Genomic DNA, 20,335 nt, shown 5'->3' with positions numbered 1-20,335 from the left:
AGCCCAGCCTCACCCAACAGACAGCCCCATCAGGTAGATAGTCTTCCCAGGGGGCGACCTGAGATGCTCCACCCCCCCACCCCCGCTTGGTAAGGTTCAGGAGGCAGGGAGGTCAGTGCTGTGGCCACCTTCGCCAATGTCACTGGAGCTGACAGTGAGGGAAGGGGGTCCTGCCTGTCCCCCATCCCCACAGGGCAGGAGTAGAAGGACAGAGCCCAAAGACTTGGCCGTTTTTCTGCTCAAGGGACAGGACAGGTGCCCAGGGCCATCCCAAATGTTGCCTGCACCCCTAACGGTCTTCTAAATACTCTACCCTGCACTTGACCTTGTGTGCACGTGTGGATTCAGGCACCTGGAGAGAGGCTCCAGGGGTGTTGGATTCTTGGAGGGCGTGGCTGACCCTTCCTCCCCCTGCTCAGGGGCGGTGTCCACAACCCCCCAGTTCCAGCTGGTGCCCTAAGGCCCTTCAGGTTGCTTTCCTGGGACCTTCCAGGTGGCCTCACTGAACTGCCAGGAGGACTTTGTAAGTTGGCTGTTAGCGGTTACTTCTGCCTGTCTGGTCACAACCTCACGCCTGCCAGTGGCTAGCAGGAGCTCCCTTCACCTCACCACCACAGGCAGGAGCCAGGCTGAATCTCAGCAGAAAGTGGATCTGACAAAGCCCTGTGAATGCTGCTTGTGGCCTGACACCATCCCTGCCTGCGGGCACCAGTATCCCATGTAGGCGCCAGTTCCACTTCTGGCTGCCCCACTTCCCATCCAGCTCCCTGCTTATGGCCTGGGAAAGCAGCAGAGGATTGGCCAAAGCCTTGGAACCCTGCACCCACGTGGGAGACCCTGAAGAGGCTCCTGGCCATTGAAACTATTTAGGGGAGTGAATCAGCGGATGGAAGAACTCTCTGAACTTTTTCAAATACATAAATGAATCCTGGAAAATGCTATTGCTAATAAAGAAACTACATACTCACAGAAGAAAACCCAAATTCTGAATAAGCCTTTTATTCTTCTGAAACAGTCATTCATTTTTCATTTTCAAGGTGGGGGGGCAGAGGGGAGAGACTTCCTATTTAAGGCTGCAATAGCCAGTGTACGGAAGATCGTTCTCTTTCAAACAAATAAATAAAATCAATACAAAAAAACAGAGAAGATCCAAGGAACTCACCATTCACCTGTTCACTGTAAAGAATAAGTGACATCGGGCCCGGCGCAGTGGCGCAAGTGGTTAAGGTCCTCTCCTCGCCTTGCACGCCCTGGGATCCCATATGGGCGCCGGTTCTAATCCCAGCAGCCCTGCTTCCCTTCCAGCTCCCTGCCTGTGGCCCGGGAGAGCAGTCGAGGATGGCCCAAAGCTTTGGGACCCTGCACCCGCATGGGAGACCCGGAAGAGTCTCCTGGCTTTGGATCAGCATAGCATCGGCCCGTTGCGCTCACTTGGGGAGTGAATCATTGGATGGAAGATCTTCCTCTCTGTCTCTTCTCTCTGTATATCTGCCTTTCCAATAAAAAAATAATAAAAATAAATCTTTAAAAAATAATAATAATAAAATAATAAAAATTTAAAAAAAATTTTTTAAAAAGAATAAGTGACATATTCCCTAAAAATAATTGACTATTTGAGAGGAACGACGGCAAATCTGACATCATTTCCACCAGCTTCCTGCTTGTCACTCTTTGGCTTAATTAGTAAACATTGCTCTGTGGCTCTTCATTTGGTTTCATTTAAATTAATTGGTCTTTTAAAATTAATCCATTGTGCCCCTATCAACTTGTTAGTTTTACGATCACGTCAAAGAAAAATCGAAAGTGGTCCCACTCATAAAAAAAAAAACCCACACGGTTTTGACTTATTAAAATCTACTAGAAGTGGTTATCCTGCAGTTAGAATATTATCTTACCCCTTTTAGGCTTTTTATTCTTGTTGTCAAATTTCACATTTTTACAAAGCGTAATTATTTAAGAGGAACTGAGAGACAGAGAGAGAATTCCCACCTGCAAGTTCACTGCCCAGATGCCTCATCATGACTGGGGCTGGGCTGGGGCCTGAGCCAGGAGCAGGCAGGGCACCCAATCCAGGCCTCCCATCTCAGGGTCACCTTACAGTCACCTGAGCCATCACCACTGCCTTCAAGGGTTTGCATGAACCAGGAGCCAGAGCTGGGCACGAAACATGGTACACATTTGTTCAGTGATGCAGGTTAAAAGTTCAACTCTTCAGCAAGCTGCTGGGAGGAGATGGTGAGTATTAGCTCCATTCTGCAGACAAGAAGACTGAGGACTGGCGACCAGCTCGGCCACTCATGGTGAGGGACTGGAGTCTGGCAGTTGTCCTCAGACTCGGGTCCTGGCTTGTAATAAACCCCACCCCTCTCCATCTCCAGCCCCCTTTCCTTCCTGCACTAGAAGCTCCACCAGCCCCCCTGCCTCCTTGGTGTGCAGGTGGAGCTGTGCCCACCAGGTGGGAGGTGGACAGGGGTGTGTGTGTGGGCTTTGGGGGGGGGGGTGCAGCCTCCACCTCCCAAACCTTCCACATTTGTGGAAGTGGACAGAAATGTCTCCACTCCCCACTTTTACAGATGGAGAAACTCATCCTTCATTCCTCAAGGCAAGGCAAGACGGTGGGGAGTGTCACTCATTCAAGCCGAGACCACTGCCACACATTGGACGCTGGGCACTGGCCTTAGCCCACCGTCCTCTCTTACAGACCCTGCCCCCACCCTAGCCTAAACATTGGGGGGGTTTCTTCTCAGTTCCTCCCATTGGGCAGCTGACCACAGCTCAGGTCCCCGTCCCCTTTCTCATTCTTACTTTGTCCAGCCCAAACGGTAAGCCTTTGGAGGAAAACCTCTATGATCTTGCTTCTCTCTCTCTATCCTTACAGAGTTAGGCTGACCCCAAAGGCGAGGCGGCGGGGGAGGGGGAGAGGGGACGTGGAGTGGGGGAGTCAACCCCAAACTCTTGGCTCCGCAGACAGCTTCCCCGCCCGCCCGCTCGGCGCCGGCGACAGAGAACCTCGGGGACGGCCTGCGCGCTCCTGTGTGTGTGTGTGTGTGTGTGTGTGTGTGTGTGTGTGTGTGTGTGTGTGAGTGTGCGTGCCCGCCCGCCCCGCGCCGCGCCCGCCCCAGCGCCGGCCCCTTTTGTTCCCTCCCGGCGTCGGGCCGCTCGCTCGGCCGCTGCTCGGCTCGCCCAGCTCGGCTCGCTCGGCTCGGGGCCCTCGCTCCGCGCTGCCGCCTGCCTCTGGAGGCCCGAGAGGGCCGTGCTGGGCGGGGGACCGGTGCATCCGGAGCCGTGGTGAGCAGCAACCGGCCGCAGCATCAGCATCGTCGCCGCCTCCTCCCGGCTCCGGCCGGCCGGGGAGCTGAGGCCCGGGAGGCTCCGGGTTTGCAGGGCTGGCTGCAAGGTAGGTAGGAGCGGCCGGCGTTGAGGTGGGGTGGAATGTGGGCGGGAGGTCGGATGGGGATGGGGGTCGCCAGGGCAACAAAGAGTGGCGGTGGCCGGGGTGCCGAGCCCCGGACAGTCGGTGGGCGTGGGCGGCAGCGTCCCGGGGCGTCCCCAACTTCCCCGTGGTCGCTTGCCAAGGCATGGGGGCGCGCGCCTGGGGGGCTGCCGGTATGGCCTTGGTTGGAAGGGGTCCCTGTGCGGAAGGCACCGACCGTGCCCACCTGCCCCGGGATGCGGACTGACCCCTCTGCTTGGGGTGGGGTGGGTGGGGTTGGGGTGGCTGGAGGCAAGGTCCGCTGTCGTCCCCTCTTCCCGGGGCGCGCGCATGGCACAGTGCTGGGGTCTCGGGGTGTGGGTGGGTGGATGGATGGAGGGGGTGCGGCCTGGTGGGCGCGGCTGAGCCCCCCGCCCCACTGCCTGCCTGCCTGCCTGTCTGCCTGCAGTCGCCTGGACGCTGCCCTTTTGCGAAACTTAGTGGGAGTAGGGGGTGATGGGGTGAGAGCTGGGGTGGGTGGCCCCAAACTGGAGACGCTTCCTCTTCACTCCCCAGCCCGGGGTTGGCGCCAGAGGCTGGTGAGGCAGCAGATTTTCTGCCCTCCCTCCCCGCCCCCCACCCCCAGGGAGGGGCAAATGGTGGTGGCTGAAGATGCTGGGGGCCCTTTCGGGCGGGGCCTGGGCTTGGACCAGTGCCCCGCTGGGCACTGCCACGCATTCCCCAGCCCCCAGCCCTTGTCTGGGAAGGACGGACATGAGGGGCACCTTGGGAGGGGTACAGGCACATTCAGCATAGTGGACAACACACTCTCTCCTCCCCAGCCTTCTGGGTGAGCAGCGGGAGTCATGGGTGGGGCCGGACCAGGGGACTGAGAAGGGAGCAGGGATCAGCACGTGGAAATCTCCTCTTCTGTATGTGAGCAAAAACAGCCAGCCCCTGGTTCCTCCTGCTGCGCTGTCATGCGCTGTCACCTGGGGGACGGCCAGGTGCCTGGGGAGGCTCCCCACCCCACCCCCGCCCCAGCAGCAGCAAGGAGCAAAAGTTTGGTACTGTATCCAGTCATCCCCCCGGAGTCCAGAAGATTCCAGGTGTCAGGCAGGGGCAATCCCCTGGAAGGAAAGGATGGAGACCAACCTGGTGCGTCCTAACAGGTGCTCCTGAGCCCAGGAAGCCTTGGGGTCTGCAGGTGTCAGGAGAGGGGAGGGGGGCTGGAGATAACAGGCAGGGCAGGCAGTCTACCCTTCCCCAGCACCCACTGAGAGCTTTGGCCTTTGGCTGTGGAGCCTGGGGTCCCTGGTACCCAACAGCTGGACACGGGGTGGGGCTCTGTGTGGCCTCGGACAATCCTGATGCCTCTGGCTACTTCTGTTTCCCTGTCCGTAAAGTTGCAATCTGCGTGGCAAGTGCTTTAGGATGATTGCCAGAACGGGGAGCCCTGGGGCAGAGTGGCTGTCCTGGACATCTGTCCATCTCTGGGCTGCCACCTCTGTCCCACATACGAAGGTAGGGAGTGCCAACACCCACTGGGTGGGGTGTGCATGTTAATGGTCTGTGTCTTACAGATGGTGATGCATGGATATAGCTCTGTTTGTCCTGGGTCTCTCCCTGCCCCCATTCTGCCTGCATCCCAAGTTAATTTCTTTCATGCATAGCTGTGTTCTTGCTAGTGCTCAGGCATCCTACTCCACTGGCTAGCCAGCTGCCTGGCTGGCTGGCACAGGTACAAAATCCACACATGCCCTGTGGCTTTTAGGACCCACACACCAACTAGAGCCAAACTGGCTGTCCTGGTATCCTTGGTAGAACAGGAGTGCTGGGCACATGGTCGGCGCTTAGAGCCGGCCAGGTGGGAGCTGCCTCCAGATCTCCTGGCTTGGGGATTATTTTGTTGCATTATCCAGGAGCTTCCTGCAGTTAGCTGAAGGAAAGGAGAGTGTCAGAGTGGGGGTGGGGGCCCAGGCTGGGCAGGGCACCTGGGGCACCTGCTGAGACCCTGGAGGCTGGCAGGCAGGCAGTTCTAGGTCTCCCCACCACCGGTTTTCCCCTCTGCCTGGTTGGGGGTTTCATGTCCTCAGCCTCATCCCTCCCTTCTGGCTGGCGCTCCTGGAGTTGGCAAGTGTGTGGTCTTGCCCCCTCCCTCTTGGGGTGCCAGAGAAAGCCTGGCTGTGGGGGATGAGGTAGGGAGTGGACAGGCCCCGTGGTCTTCAGGACACGCTGTGGGAAGCAGTGCTGGTCAATCAGTTCCCAGCCCCAGCCACCACATGGGACTCCATCCTCTGCAGCCGGGAGAATGGGGACACCACCTGGTCGGTGTTGCAGGTGTGGGGAGAGGCCAGTTCCCTTTTGGGGTCCTGGATCCTGGGGGCTCCAGTGGCTGCACCAGCACTGTCCCTGCCTCTTCTCCGTCTCTGAACTGCCTGGCCAGGACCATGGCAACAGGCATAGGGGCACAAAACGCGTGAGCTTGGGGGAGACCCTTCCGCATGTTAATAAGCTGCCTGCCTGCGGACAGACTGGGATGGGGTGGGGGCGGGGTCAGCCAGGTGGTGCTCATTAGTGAGGGGGACATCTAGGGGGCCTTCAGCTCAGCGGCTTCCGTCCGGCTCCAAGACTGGGGCCTCAAGCGCCCACCCCGGATCCACTTCCCTTTTTTGCCTTTTTTGGGACGGATGGGGGCAGGGAAGGACAGGCTGGTGGAGGGGTGGTTTCCAGGCTCCTCCTTCCCCCATCCCGGGAGGCCACTTTCTTAATGTACATCCTGGACAGGGGTGCCTGGGTGGTGGGGGAGGGAAGGGGAGCCTGTGGCATGAAGGATGGATGCGTGTGGGGTGTCGGGGAAAGTGAGGACGCTTACATAGCCGGAAGTGGAGCATCTGGGAGGCTCATTGGAGAGGTCCCCGTGGACAAAAGGGGATGGGCGGCCCCATTTAGAACATGGGCTGTTCCCTCTACTGCATAGCCTAGTCCCTTTATAACATCGGATAGTCCCTGCATAGCATAGCGTGTTTCTCATACAGCAACGTGTTCCCTCTACTCTAGAGTTACTAGTTGCTCACTGCATAGTTTGTTCATTCATTCATTCACTCACTCACTTGCCGGATTCTATCCGGCTTCTTTCAGACCAAGGGCTGCAGGGAGGAGGCCGGGGAGAGGAAGGCCAGAGCAGAAAGGATCTTGGGTGTTGGTCTCCCAAAAGGACAGGAGGCCCGTTGGCCGAGAGCCATGTGGTTTTCAGCAAGATGAAAAAAAATCAAGTGGGCAAACTGGGGCAAGGGGACAGCCCGGTCGGCGGGAGTCAGATGACACCGGAAGGGCCTTGCATGGCCCTGCAGTGGAGGTAATTTGACTCGGAACTTTCTAGCAGCCGGCTTGGCAGCGGCGACACAGGCACTGGTGGGCTCTGTGTGTGTGTGTGTGTGTGTGTGTGTGTGTGTGTGTGGTCACAGGTTGCCATGCAGTCCCAGGCTGTGAATAGCTGTGCTCCAGGGCAGGTTTGGCTGTGTGCTTCTGGGATGGCAGCAATGATGCAGGGAGAAACAGGGCAACCTGCAGAGCCTTCTCCTGTTCCTGGAGGATCTTTGCTCCCCAGGCAGCCCCTCCCTTGAGGTCTGACAGTTCTGGCACTGGGGGTCCGGGGGAAGGTTGTCTGTCAGGGGCGGGGGGCCGGTGGGTCAAGTGCTTGCCCTGATAGAAGGCTGCGATGTTGTGGGGGTAAGCTTGGCTCTGGCTGCACTCAAGGGCAGTGGATGGCACCTTTGTGTGCCCTCTGTAGAGCTTTGCCAGGCACTTGGCTAAGGGCCAGGAGAAGGGGGACAGCATGTTAGGCAATGCAGGGGGCTGACGGTGGCAGGGGGAGAGGGAGGCGGTGTGATGCCTTCAGAAGTGGCTCCAAGTTCCAGAGGATGGACTGGAAGGCAAGTGCCTGGAAAACCAGGGAAGAGCTGGCAAGGGTCTGTGTGCAGTGAACCTGCCCCCTGCCATAGGGCAGGGGGTGGGTGGCCACTGCATTAAGTTGTTGTCCTTGTCCTCTACCATGGGGGCCTGCAGGAAAGCAACGGACACTTAGGACATAAACAGAAGTGGCTCATAGTTGGCACACCCCTCAGGCCAGAGGTCCCAAGTTTCAACCCCAGTCTGCCATTCATTCTCTGTGTGTAATCCTGGGCAAAGGCTCTGTGCCTCAGTTTCCCCCTTGGTTACAAAGTATAGCTCATGCGAGCGTGTCTGCATGGAAGAGCAGATGAGCTGACATTTCCTGATGGCACCTGGGGCAGCCCACCTGAGGATGAGGTCACGCCTCTGACTCAAGACACCAGAGGCACCCACATGACTATGGAGCCCTGGTCTCCTCCCACCCACAGGCGAGTGTAGACGGCTCATCTGTCCTGCTTGAGATCATTTTGGCACCTGTCTCCGTAAGACTGAGCATGTTCCATCCCTAGCCCCCGGGCCACGAAATATGACCTTCTGTAAAGGTTGGGGTCTGTACAGAGGTCAAGTTCAGATGAGGTCATAAGGTGCGCTCCAGGCTAGTTGCAGCAGGCATCTTTGTAAGGAGAGGGTGTTTGGACACAGATGCCTCCGAAGAATGGACGTGGGGAAGACACAGCCCCAGTGCACCTGCTCTTCTTGGTGTGCCACACTGACCCTTGCAAACTGACATCCACGTGGTCCCTGTTTGTCCCCTTGGAGGCTTCACCGTGTCTGGTTCATTACAGGCAAGCTGAGGACAGCCTCTCAGACCCAGAGCTCTGGGCACCACTTCTTTACCTTAGAGTTGGTGACAATGTAAGTTTGGGAGAGGGGTGTGTGTGTGTGTGTGTATGCACCATCTACGCTGCCCCAGAATCTTAGGGCATCTTGGGGGAGCCTCTCAGAACAGCTGTGCCAGCTGGAGCAGGATCCCCCATGAGAGGAGGCTACGGGGGTGCTCTGTGTGTGGGACCCACCCCTGACGAGGAGCACTGTGTGTGGGCTCCTAACCACGGTTTCCAGCAGGATCTGAGTCAGTTGGAACTTGGGAGTTCTCTTCCCTGAGCTCATCACCTCAGGCAAGCCTGGGTGCACGGCGATGATGCGATGATGCTGGCTGGAGACGAGGAGTTGTCAGTACACCAGGGTCATCCATGCTGCGGTTGGACCAGGCGCTGTCCTAGGTCCTGAGTGCCCAGCGTGAACAGGCTGTGCAGGCAGGGAGCCTGCCCTGGTTAGACTGCCCTTGGTGAGAGACGAAGGGCGTTTGCCAGCCAGTGAGAGGGAGGAATGGTGTTTTTGGGTAGAGGGCACAGCTGTGCCAAGCCCTGGGGCAGGGGATGCGGCAGAGTGAGGGGAGGGGGCGGGGAGTTGCTGGCACTGGGCCAGAATACAATGCCTAGGGCAGAGGGGGAGGGTGTGTGTGTGTGTGTGTGTGAGGGGGGCAGGTTGCATTTCTGGAAGCAGCACCAGAAACAGCTGACACTTAGTTGGCTAAGCTTATTCCACCTCCCAAGGCTTGTACCCCCTCCACCAACATTCCAGTGCTGGGGCCATCCCTGGGAGGGATGGAGATCACCCTGCTCTGCTGGCTGCCACGTCCTGGTCTGCCCTTGCAGCCCTGTTTTGGCTGGGCCTCTGCTGCTGTCCCTCCTCACCTCGGAGGGCACAGCCTCCACACTTGGCAGGTGCAGGAGAATTATGGAGTGCTGGGACTCGTGTAGGGGAAGCAGGTTGGTGCCCTGTGAGGGCACCTGCTTGCTATACTTTGGAGGGTGAGTCTGCAAGGTCATGAAAAATGTTGGAGTGATGAAGATGACATTGGGAAGGGCTGGTGTCATGGTGTAATGGGCTAAGCCACTGCCTGCAACACCTGCATCCCTTATGAACACCACCTTGAAACCTGCCTGCTCCCCACTTCTGATCTAGCTCCCTGCTAATGCACCCAGGAAAGCAGCAGAAGATGAACCCAGTACTTGGGCCCCTGCACCCACATGGGTGACCCAGATGGAGTTCCTGGCTCCTGGATGCAGTGCCGGGCATTCTGTTTTTCTCTTGCTTTCTCTCTCTGCCACTTAGCATTTCAAATGAAATAAAAACAAGTAAAAATTATGGGCGCCGGTTCTAATCCCGGCAGCCCCGCTTCCCTTCCAGCTCCCTGCCTGTGGCCTGGGAAGGCAGTCGAGGACAGCCCAAAGCTTTGGGAACCTGCACCCGTGTGGGAGACCCGGAAGAGGCTCCTGGCTTCGGATCGGCATAGTATTGGCCCGTTGCGCTCACTTGGGGAGTGAATCATCGGACGGAAGATCTTCCTCTCTGTCTCTCCTCTCTGTATATCCGCCTTTCCAATGAAAAAATAATAAAAATAAATCTAAAAAAAAAAAAAAAAAAGTAAAAATTTTTAAAATGTCTTTAAAGAAAAACACATAATCAGAAGATGGTCTTGTTGATGCAAAACTCTTTTGAAATCTATGCATCGTTGGATCAGAGGAAATATTTTGGGGACTGGGCACAGTAGCCTAGCAGCTGATGTCCTCGCCTTGCACGCACTGGGATCCCATATGGGTACCGGTTCTAATCCCAGCAGCCCTGCTTCCCATCCAGTCCCCTGCTTGTGGCCTGGGAAAGCAGTCAAAAATGCCGCCAAACCTTGGGACCCTGCACCAAAGTAGGAGGCCTGAAAGAACTCCTGGCTTCTTGCTTCAGATTAGTGTAGCTCTGGCCATTGCAGTCACGTGGAGAGTGAATCAATGGACAAAAGATCTTTTCTCTATCTCTCCTCCTCTCTGTATGTCTAACTTTCCAATAAAAACAAATGACTTTTTTTAAAATATTTTATTATTTTTATTGGAAAGGCGGATATACAGAGAGGAGAGACAGAGAGGAAGATCTCCCGTCCGATGATTCACTCCCCAAGTGAGCGCAACAGCCGATGCTATGCCGACCCGAAGCCAGGAGCCTCTTCCAGGTCTCCCACGCGGGTGCAGGGTCCCAAAGCTTTGGGCCGTCCTCGACTGCTTTCCCGGGCCACAGGCAGGGAGCTGGAAGGGAAGCGGGGCTGCTGGGATAGAACCGGCGCCCACATGGGATCCCGGGCGTGCAAGGTGAGGACCTTAACCACTGCGCCACCGCGCCGGGCCCATGACTTTTTTTTTTTAAAGAAGAAACATTTTCCCTAACCATTTTGGAGACCTGCTATGCAGGGATTACATGATTGTTTTACACCCAAATAAGTCTTTAATTGCGTTTCTCACAAGCTTTGCAAAGTGCCCTTGTATCTGCTGGGCGAACAGGTACCGGTCATGGGCTTTGCACAGCCTTGGTACAGGGCGCCAGGCGTCATTTCAGTCCATTGGAGCCAGCTTGAGCTCTCACTAACTGCATGGGAGCGATCTGGCAATGTGCGTCCTTGTCGATGCTCTGTAGAGCCCTCCCATCTTGTTCATGATGTTTGTTCTGGGGGAGGTGTCATGATGAAACTGTGCTCAGTGTGTGGTTAGGGGTCTTGGAAATGTCCTCGGATCGGGGAGTGCTTGTTAGGGTCTCTCATTGGCTTTGTTCTCTATTGCTGCCATGCCAGATACACATCCTCAGTAAAATGTGAGACAGGCGGCTGCTTCCCCCTCCATAACTTAAAACAGACACACAGTTTTCCGTCCACTGGTTCTTTTCCCAGTGCCTACAGCAGCTGGGCTGAGCCAGACCACAGGCAGGTGCTGAAAATCCAATCCAGATTTTCCTGCCCCTGGGGTGGCAGGAACCCAAATATTTGAACCTTCACCTGCTGCCTCCTGGGGGTGTGTAGGAACAGGAAGCAGAACTGGAACTGGGGCCAGGACTGCAACTCAGGGACTCCAATACGGAATGTGCTTGTTCTGGATGGCAGTTTAACCGCTGTGCCCATTGCCCTGCCCCCACTAGCACCTCTTATTTTTTTCTTCTTTTTTTTTTAAAAAAGGTTTCTTTTATTTTTATTACAAAGTCAGATATACAGAGAGGAGGAGAGACAGAGAGGAAGATCTTCCATCCAATGGTTCACTCCCCAAGTGAGCGCAACGGCCAGTGCTATGCCGATCCGAAGCCAGGTGCCAGGAACTTCCTCCAGGTTCTCCCACGCAGGTGCAGGGTCCTAAAGCTTTGGGCTGTCCTCGACTGCTTTCCCAGGCCACAAGCAGGGAGCTGGATGGGAAATGGAGCAGCTGGGATTAGAACCAGTGGGATCCCAGAGTGTTCAAGGCGAGGACTTTAGCTGCTAGGCCACCACACCAGGCTCTCATTTTTCTTTTTCAGATTTATTTTATTTTGGGGCCCAGTGCATCTGCTGGGATCCCATACAGTTGCTGGTTCATGTCCCATCTAGTTCCCTGCTTGTGGTCTGGGAAAACAATTGATGACGGGCCAAAGAGAGGAGAGATAGTGGGAGAGAGAGCTTCTGTCTGCTGGTTCACTCCCCTAGTGGCAGGAGCTGGAGCTGAGCCAATCCATAGTCAGGAACCAGGAGCTTCTTCTGGGTCTGCCAGGTGGGCAGAGGGGCCCGAGGCCTTGAGCCATCCTTTGCTGCTTTCCCAGACCATTAGCAGGGAGCTGGATCGGAAGTGTAGCTGCCGGGTCTTGAACTGGCATCCATAATGGGATGCCAGCACTGTAGGCAAAGGCTTACTTTGCTATGCCATGGTGCCGGCCCTTTATAACTTCCTAACATTGACCAACTTAGCCCCTCCTCCCCGGGTGTGAGCTGGTCCCCTGTCCTTTCCATGGAGTCTTTTTTCCTGGATGTTGTGAAGATCATCTCCATCCCCTTCGCAAAACGGACTGAGTCTTACGCATCGAGACCCGTTCCTGGTCTAGATTTGGTTTCTGGGTGCATGGTATGGAGCGAGGAAACATTAACGTCCTGTCACCGTTCATAGCAGGGTATTGCAAGCTCTTTGGCTCATAGCCACACCGACGTGGGAACTTAGGGTTCCGGAAGTCAGAAGTCTGGGACAGATCCCACTAAGCTAACTTCCAGAGGCCAGCTGCAGGGCTGTGTCTGTCCTGGACGCTGTGGTGGGATTGGTGGGGAGTGAAGTCTGCCCCCTCTGCTTTGCTGGTCTCCCGCCTCCCTGCTGCCCTGCATGTCTTGACTCAAGGTGTCTTCTTGCACCCTCACAGCCAGCAGGATTAGATCCAGTCCTTTCCTGGCAGCTGTTCCTGTGGGTCCTTCTCTCCTGCCCCCTCTTGTGCATTTGTGGAGCCCCATGACTGCACCAGGCTCACTCACGTCACTAGCATCACCCCCCACACCCCAAGCCTGAGTCCCTGGATGACTCTGCATCATTGGCACAAGTGGCGTGAGATGTGCTGGATGTTCTGCCTGGCTGCGGCAGGCAGGCAGGATGGCTGGGAGCGGACCAGCGCAGCTGGCTTGCCGTGGCTTCACTGTTTGCAAACGGGGCATGGACTGTGCCATGCGCTAAGCGGAACCCAGACTGCACATTTTACATTTTTTTTAAAGATGTATTTATTTTTAAAAGTTAGAGCTATAGCAATGAGGAGAGACAAAGCAAGAGCCATTTTCCATCTGTTGGTTCGTGCTCCAGATAACTATAGTACGTAGCCAAAACCAGGAACCAAGAGTTTCATTCAAGTCTGCCCTCTGAGTAGCAGGGTCCTGATGCCTTGGGCTGACCTCTGCTGCTTTCCCAGGCCACAAACAGGGAGCAGAATCGGAAGTGGAGCAGCCAGGACACAAGGCAGCACCCATATGGGATCCCAGTGTATGCGAGGCAGTGGTGTTTACTGCCATGCCACAGCACTAAGCCCCCACATTTTGAATTTTGGTCGTTTCTTATTTAAAAAAGGAATTATTTATTTTTATTGGAAAGGCAGATTTCCAGAGAGAAGGAGAAGCAGAAAGATCTTCCATCAGCTGGTTCACTCCCCAAGTGACTGCAACAGCTGGAGCTGAGGTGACCTGAAGCCAGGAGCCAGGTCTCCCCTGTGCGTGCAGAGTCCCAAAGCTTTGGACCATTCTTGATTGCTTTCCCAGGCCACAAGCAAGGAGCTGGAAGGGAAGTGGGGCAGCTGCGGCATGAACCAGTGTGCATATGGGATGCTGGCTCTTGCAGGTGAAGGATTAACCGGTTGATCCATTGTGCTGGGCCTGGGTTTTGTTTTTTTTTTTTCCTGCCTGGCACATGTGCAGTACTGGGCAGTTGCAAAGCACAAGGCCTGCTCCCATGAGGCTCTCTGCCCTCTGGCGTGCTGTGTTGTGAGCTGTGATGGTCAGGGGTGGGCAGGTTGAATGTGTTTTGGGATCTGGCAGGTATCTTGATCTGCGGCGGAGGTCACAGGAACCCCATTTCTAGCTGGTGGGTCAGGAGCACAGGGAAGATCCTCCCTCCCTGTGCTGGCGATTGGCATCTGAAACAGCAGGCATGGCATGGGGGCGGAGCCTGCAGGCCCAACACTGGTGTGTGTGTCGGTGTGGGAGCGGAGCTGGACCAGGGAATGCCCGACTGGTAGCTGGTGCTGCAGGCCGCCTGTGGGTCCTGGGAATGAATGTGGCAGGGGACACTAAGGCTGAAGAGGGCAGGGTGGACTTGTTCCCCAGTTGACCCAGCATTGCTGATCGGGAACCCTGTCCTTGGCCATGGTTGTTGATATCATTCTGACCCCAGGGAGGAGGGCTCCCCATCCTGCAGCCACCCCAGAAGTGAGACATGAAGGAGGCGGTGGTGGAAGAGTCCCGGTCAGGAGCCTGGCCTGGGTGCCCCACCGCCACTCCAGCCCCCTGACTGTTTTCGGGGAGACCCCTCATTGCCCCTCACCGGTTGCCCACAATCTCCATGTCTTGTTCATTCATCTTATGCCCTCAAGCCAATCCCAGCTCTGGCCTCAGTTTATCATTCTGGGAAATGGGAACAAAAGGGTGACTGAGCCACAGCTGCTCCCCCAGGCCAGGAGTGGGAGAAGCCCTGCCCCCTTGTATGGGCCAGCGGCTTCAGGACAGGACTCTGACCTGCGCACGTCCCCACTCCATTCTTTGGGTTCCCCTCATATCCCCACTGCCGACTGCAGCCACAGGAACGTGGAGCTTGGAGAGCTAGGGCTGCCTCGGGCTCCCAAGGGCCCTGCTGATTGGGGTGAGAACAGAGGGGGGCACGGGGCAGACGGGCGCCTTCCCTCAGGCCCAAGGGGCAGCTGGCATGAGGCCCTGCGCTCTGGCTTCCGCCCAAGAGCTGGCAGCACCCACAGAGAGCCAGACCCAGCCCTTCCCTCCTCTCCCTTCCCCTCCCGCCTGTGTTATCCCACCCCAGACCCCCCACCCACGCCCATGCTCACATGGAGCATGCAGTCCACATCCTGGAACCCAGTCCTCCTGAAGGACCCTGCTGTCTGTGCCCACCTTCCCTCTCCCCCCCACACAACCTATTGCTGTGGGGCCCTTCCCATAGCTGGCACTGCCAGGCCAGCCGGCCGTGTGCCCATCTGATCGGGCATCCCAGGCTCTTGTTTCCTGATTCCTGGGGAGGACCGACAGCTCTCGGTCCCACCCTCCCCCCACCTGTGGACAGGCCATCCTTGGGGAGGGAGGTTCTTGCCTCTCCCCAACCAAGGGCCACACCCACCCCTCTGCCTCCTGCTCCCTTCCCCTCCCCACCCATGTGTCCCATCTCCCTCCAGCAGCCTGAGCCCTGTCCTCACCTGTTCCCCATACCCTCTTGTCCCCTCCTTGTCCTTGCTTTCTCAGCAGACCCTTGCCACCTGTCCCCTTCCTGACCCCTCCCCTCCCTGTCTGTCCTTATCAGCTTCCATCCTGGGAAGACTCCCTCCTCTGTCCCACCTTGGTCCCCGGATGCCCCTTCCCACCCACCATTACAGCCACATTGAGCCTCAGCTACCCCTGTCACTCCCCAAGCCCCACTCCTCTCCTGCCCCTGACTCCCGGATGCACACCCGGCCCCTTCCTGGCCTCTGGCGCTTGTGGTCAGTGAAAAGGGGCTATGCTATTGAGTCCACTTGCTCTGCCAGATCCCCTGGAGGGGCTGTAACAGAGACTGCCTTGTGGAGCGCAGCCAGGGGTGCAAGCAGGCGAGGCCATCTGGGGTGCCCTTTTCCTGACCCCCCTGTCCACCCTGAGCCAAGCTGCCCACAGCCCTACCTGGCGCTGAGCCTGCTTCCACTAGAACCACCAGCTGACAGAAGCGAATCCTTAGCCCACCTTCCTCCCCTCAGCCCCGGGCAATTGAAATGCAAACCCCGAGATTGGGCCCCTGGGTGACTTCACAGAGGAGCTCTGGGAGAGTCTCTTGGAGGTATGATGCAATCAGACTGCATGGGCTCCACATCCCAGGACCCCTTACTTTGCTGCTGACACAGCTGAGCCTCCTAGGGTGGCTGGGTGAGCCACAGAGCTGGGCCTCACCCTCTTCCCCTCCCCCCTTCCGGGACTCCCCTTTCCTTCCCCTCCCCCTTAGTGCAACAGGGGCAGAGAGTGCAATAGCTTCTCATCGCCATTGCCAGCTGCTGGTCCCTTTTGTCAGCTGGGACAAGCAGACACTGTCTCTTGAGGCCAGGGGTCTTGGAAATGTTTTTTTTTTTTTTTCCCAGTTGGCGGAGCTGGGCAGGACAGAGTCGGTAATGAAGGGTCACCAAGCCGGATGTCTGACTTTGAACTTGGGAACCCTGCCTGTTAGGATAGCCTTGACCTCATCAGGAATTCCTGAGAATAAACAAGGCCACTGCCAGGGTCAAGGGCGTCCGGGAGGGGTGTCTCCAGGGATCTGTGGCTTTCATCCCATGCACCCCTGCCGTGTGCACCTGTGTGCATGTGTTAGTAGGGGGAGCAGTGGGCTGGGTTCTCCAAGAGGAGAGCTTGCATGCAGTCCCTGTTGATGATCCACAGGGTCAAGATGGAGACAGGGTCAGCATGCCTGCCCCTCGTCAGCACTGCCCATGACCCAGAAGTGTCTGTGGGCCAAAAGTCCTGCCAGGCTTCCTGGAGGAGGCAGTCTGAGGTTCCACAGGTGAAGCAAAAAAGGTGGCAGAAAAGGCTGCAGCTTGGACTGTGTGTTTGGGCTCAGCAGCAGCCAGTCTGGTGGGCGGCACCTTTTGGGGTTCCATGCTTGCTTGCTGTCCTGAGAAGCTTTCTTGCCATAAGCAGGGCCGGTGGCTTCTGCATTAGCCAGCAAACTTAAAAAAGAAGAGAGATTCAATGAATGACATAAAAGCTGCTTGAGTGTCCGGCTTCAGGCTCAGCTGGACCCAGGCTTCCAGCCACGGAAGCTTCCTGTCTCCTCTGTGGCTGCCCTCCCCCCACCTCATGGGAACCAGCGCGGCTCCTGCAGCTTCTGCCCCTGCTCAGATAGCTCAGAGCAAGGAGGACGCTGTTCCTTGATGTTGTACCCAACCGAGACCACGAGGCTCCATGGTGGACATGGGGTTGTTTAGAGGGGAAGTGATGCTCTGAACTCAGTGGGGGCGGGACCCGGATGTGGTTGACGGGCCAAGGACTGGCTGGCGGTACCTCTTCCCGGAGTTCTCTGCCCAGAATCCCCTGGGGCCCCAGGCTTGGTCTGTACCCTCCCCAGGACACGCCCACTCCTGCCTGCGGCTCTGAGGCAGGGCGGGCCAGCACAGGGAGAGGCTGCAGGGCCCACGACAGTGGCTGCTGGGACTCTGTCTCCGGGACTGGCCACTCCCTGACCAGTCAAGGCCAACTGGGAGAAGGATATTGTGAAGCTACAGGGGCTGGTACCTGAGTCCCCACCCCTGCGTGCTCCCACCCTGCCTGCACCTGCCATCCTCCGAGGTGCTGGCAGTCCCCTGGGCTGAATGTTCCTGTGCACCTACAGGCCTTGCCCATGACCCCTTCTGGTGTGGTGCAGCGAGGCAGGCAGTGGGCATAGCAGGTGTATCCTGCTGTGGGCTGGGGCAGGTGGTGCACCTGTTGAGGGAGCAAGGGAAATATGTATGCCTGGGGTGGAAGCAACAGCTAGGCTGTTTGCTTCTGTTCCTGGAACAATTTTGGAACCCAGCAGACTGGAGTGCCTGCTGCCCTGGGTCTACATGCTTTATGTCTCAGTTTCCTGTCCAGGATGACCCACAGCCTTGAAAGGGGAGGGGCACCAGAATCCCTGGGCAGGTTGTGCTGGCTGCCACCATCACCTTCCTGGCCCTGTACTAGGTGACATACGGCTTCTCCTTTGTGTTCTGTCTGCAGGTGTGCAAGGATGGCAGAGAGGAGGTGACCTGTACCAGCTCTCGTCCACCCTCCAAGGGGTAGCGCCATGCAGAAGCCCAGTGGCCTGAAGCCCCCCGGCCGTGGGGGGAAGCACTCCAGCCCTGTGGGCCGTGCGTCCACTGGGTCAGCTTCATCCTCGGCGGCAGCTGCAGCTGCCGGCTCCAAGGAAGGTGCGTGGGGCTGTGAGGAGGGTGGGGGGGGGGTTCCCCAGAAGTCCCTCTTGATGTTTCGTTGTGAGCTCTTGAGAAAGTCACCATGGAGCAGGCTCTGATGCAGGCTCTGTGCAATCACCCCTTGTCATTGGGCTCAGGGAGGTGGGCCTCCCAGTCACTGGTGGCCCCACTTAGAGGTGAGGAAGTGGAGTCTGGGCAGAGGTCCCCTATGGACCCTGAGCTGGTGGGATGCTGCTGAGAGATATGTGCCTACCTGTTGCCCCATGCATTCCCCTGCAGGGTCCCTAGAGTGCCCCATGCCATCTTCCCACCTGCCTTCCATCACCTCTGTCCCTGGACCCTTCCTCAGCTGACCTTTGGCCTTTCTGCTGGGGGGCAGAGGACTGAGGGCCGTTGGGCATAGCGTGGCTGACAATGGCTTGTCCTGAGAAAGCTGGTCCCGGGATACAGTGACCACTCCCATCCCACTCCCTTTGCTTGTCCCTGCATGTCCACGAGGAGTGGTTGCAGGGACCCCCGAGGGGCCCACAGTGCCAAGATGGGTAACACAGTACAGTTTTAGCATAGATCCTGTGCCCAGCCTCCCCAATGCTTGAATATCATTGTAAACAAAGTTTCACTTACCTAGAAGCCAGAGCGATTCAAAGGGAGACAAAGGTTCGCTGGTTCACTCCCCTTAAATAGCAGGCAAAGCTTTATTAAGAAAGAGAAGACACTGATCTGACTCCATGCCCAGGCTGGGGGCAGTCATGGAAGACACCCTGGGAGAGGCCTGCATCAGCTCGCCTTCAGGGTGAGGGGCAGATTGTAAGCGTAAAGAAGAGGAGGCATGGACCAGCCAAAGCCTGAAGCAGGAGCTTCATCCAGGTCTCCCATATGGGTGGCCGGCGCTTAAGTACTTGGGCCATCTTCTGCTGCTTGCTCAGACATATTAGCAGGAGCTGCATGGGAAGTTGAGCAGCCAGGACTTGAACTGGTGACCATATGGGATACTGGTATCTCAGGTGGTGGCTTAATGTGCTATGCCACTATGCTGGCCCTCCAGGTATTTGCTGGTCAGTGACTGTAGCCACATGTATTGGTGTTGAAAGCACACTCGCCTATCATTTTCACCGGCTGCACATTGTACCATTCATTCCATGAATGCAGATCCTGGGCCCACCCTTAGCCATGGAGCCCTCATCCCTGGCACCTCCAGTGGCTGGGGTGCCATCCCTTGTGGGATTCCCAGTGCCATGGGTCCTGGTCGCAGGGATCTGACCAGGTGTGGGGGGGTCTGCAGGGTCTGCACTGAGGAGAGAGGGTGCAGGTGTGTAAACTGGAGGGTGGCACTGGAGGGATGGGAGCAGACAGTGCCCCAGACAGAGGGGATGGCCTGTGTCAGGGCTCAGTGGCAGAAGGGGGCAGTGCAGCTGGAAAAGAGAGGAACATCGGATTTGGAGAGGTGAACTGACTGAACAGGGGGCAGCTGGGGCTTGTGCTGCAAGGTTTTAGCCACGAGGAGTATCTGTGCACAGGTGAACACTGCGATACTTTCGTGTCTTTCCCTGTCGCTGGATGCTGCGGTAAGGAACATCTTTGGGCTTTGATACAATTCCAGTTAGCCCAGTAGGACATGTTCCCTGAAGTTAGAAGGAGAGATGGTCAGAGGCCAGACTAGCCAGTCTGGGCCCCTGCTAGAGATTCCTGGGTCATTGGCAAAATCATGTCTCTGGCAAAACCTACCGGACATTGAAGGGACGAGGCAGCTGTGGATACTGCCCATGGTCAGCCTCTTGCGCAGGTGCCAAGCTTCCCTTCCTGGGAGGCCCATCCCCCCTCAGTGTCTGGGAAGCATGGGAGCCAGGCAGGAGGACATTCCAGTTCGAGGCCCAGGAGGGGGGACGTGCAGCTCCCCAAGGCAGGAATGGATTCGGCATCGTCTTGGCTCTGTGCCCAGGCTGGGGACAAGCAGGGAAGACACCCTGGAAGAAGCTTGCATGAGGATGGGGCAGATTGCAAATGTGAAGAAGAAGAGGAGGGGCCTATAGGTCATGGGGGTTAGGGAGCAGCTGGGGCCAAGGCAGCAGGTGGGCGGTGCTTGGTCCACTGGTATTGCCCACACACCAGCCAGGCCCAACCTTGGGGTTAGGGCCACAGTGCAGGATGACCTTCGGGAAGAGAAAACCTCGTGGTGTCTGTTAGGTTCTTTCCTCTTTGCCCATTGCCTGATGGAGAGAGAGAGAGAGAGAGAGAGAGGCCTGGGTTCTGGCTCAGATCCTGCCCCTCATGGATGCTGTGTGACCCTCTGGAGAGTTACCAAGCTTCCTGGGCCTCAATGGCTCAACTCCCAGCTCCTGATGGTGCCGTGAGCTCGGGAATAGGAAGCACCTGCAGGTGCAAGAACTCCTCCAAGACCTGGTCCGCCCACCTGGGCTGCAGAGAGGTGATGGGAGAGGAGACACCCCTCACGCCTACCTCTCGGCCGCGGTCAGTGCCTCCCTGTCCACCCTGCACCTGACATCTCCTCCCCACCCAGGAAACCTGGGT

General features: G+C 57.1%; 1 protein-coding gene across 1 annotated transcript in view; it reads left to right on the top strand.

The window, feature by feature from the left end:
* Positions 1-3,263: 3,263 nt before the first annotated feature.
* CLIP2 (CAP-Gly domain containing linker protein 2) overlaps positions 3,264-20,335 on the top strand; it is a 55,952-nt gene continuing 38,880 nt past the window's right edge. The window contains exons 1-2 of the mRNA XM_040972796.1: positions 3,264-3,397; positions 17,613-17,803. Of these exons, the coding sequence (XP_040828730.1) occupies positions 17,680-17,803 (124 nt within the window). The 5' untranslated portion in view covers positions 3,264-3,397; positions 17,613-17,679. The remainder of the gene's footprint in view (positions 3,398-17,612; positions 17,804-20,335) is intronic.

The sequence above is a fragment of the Ochotona curzoniae genome, unplaced genomic scaffold (genome assembly GCF_017591425.1).
Source record: "Ochotona curzoniae isolate NIBS_2020 unplaced genomic scaffold, NIBS_Ocur_1.0 contig_2321, whole genome shotgun sequence".
NCBI lineage: Eukaryota > Metazoa > Chordata > Mammalia > Lagomorpha > Ochotonidae > Ochotona > Ochotona curzoniae.
Note: the sequence above shows the minus strand (reverse complement) of the source record. Positions and strands in the feature narration are given on the sequence as shown.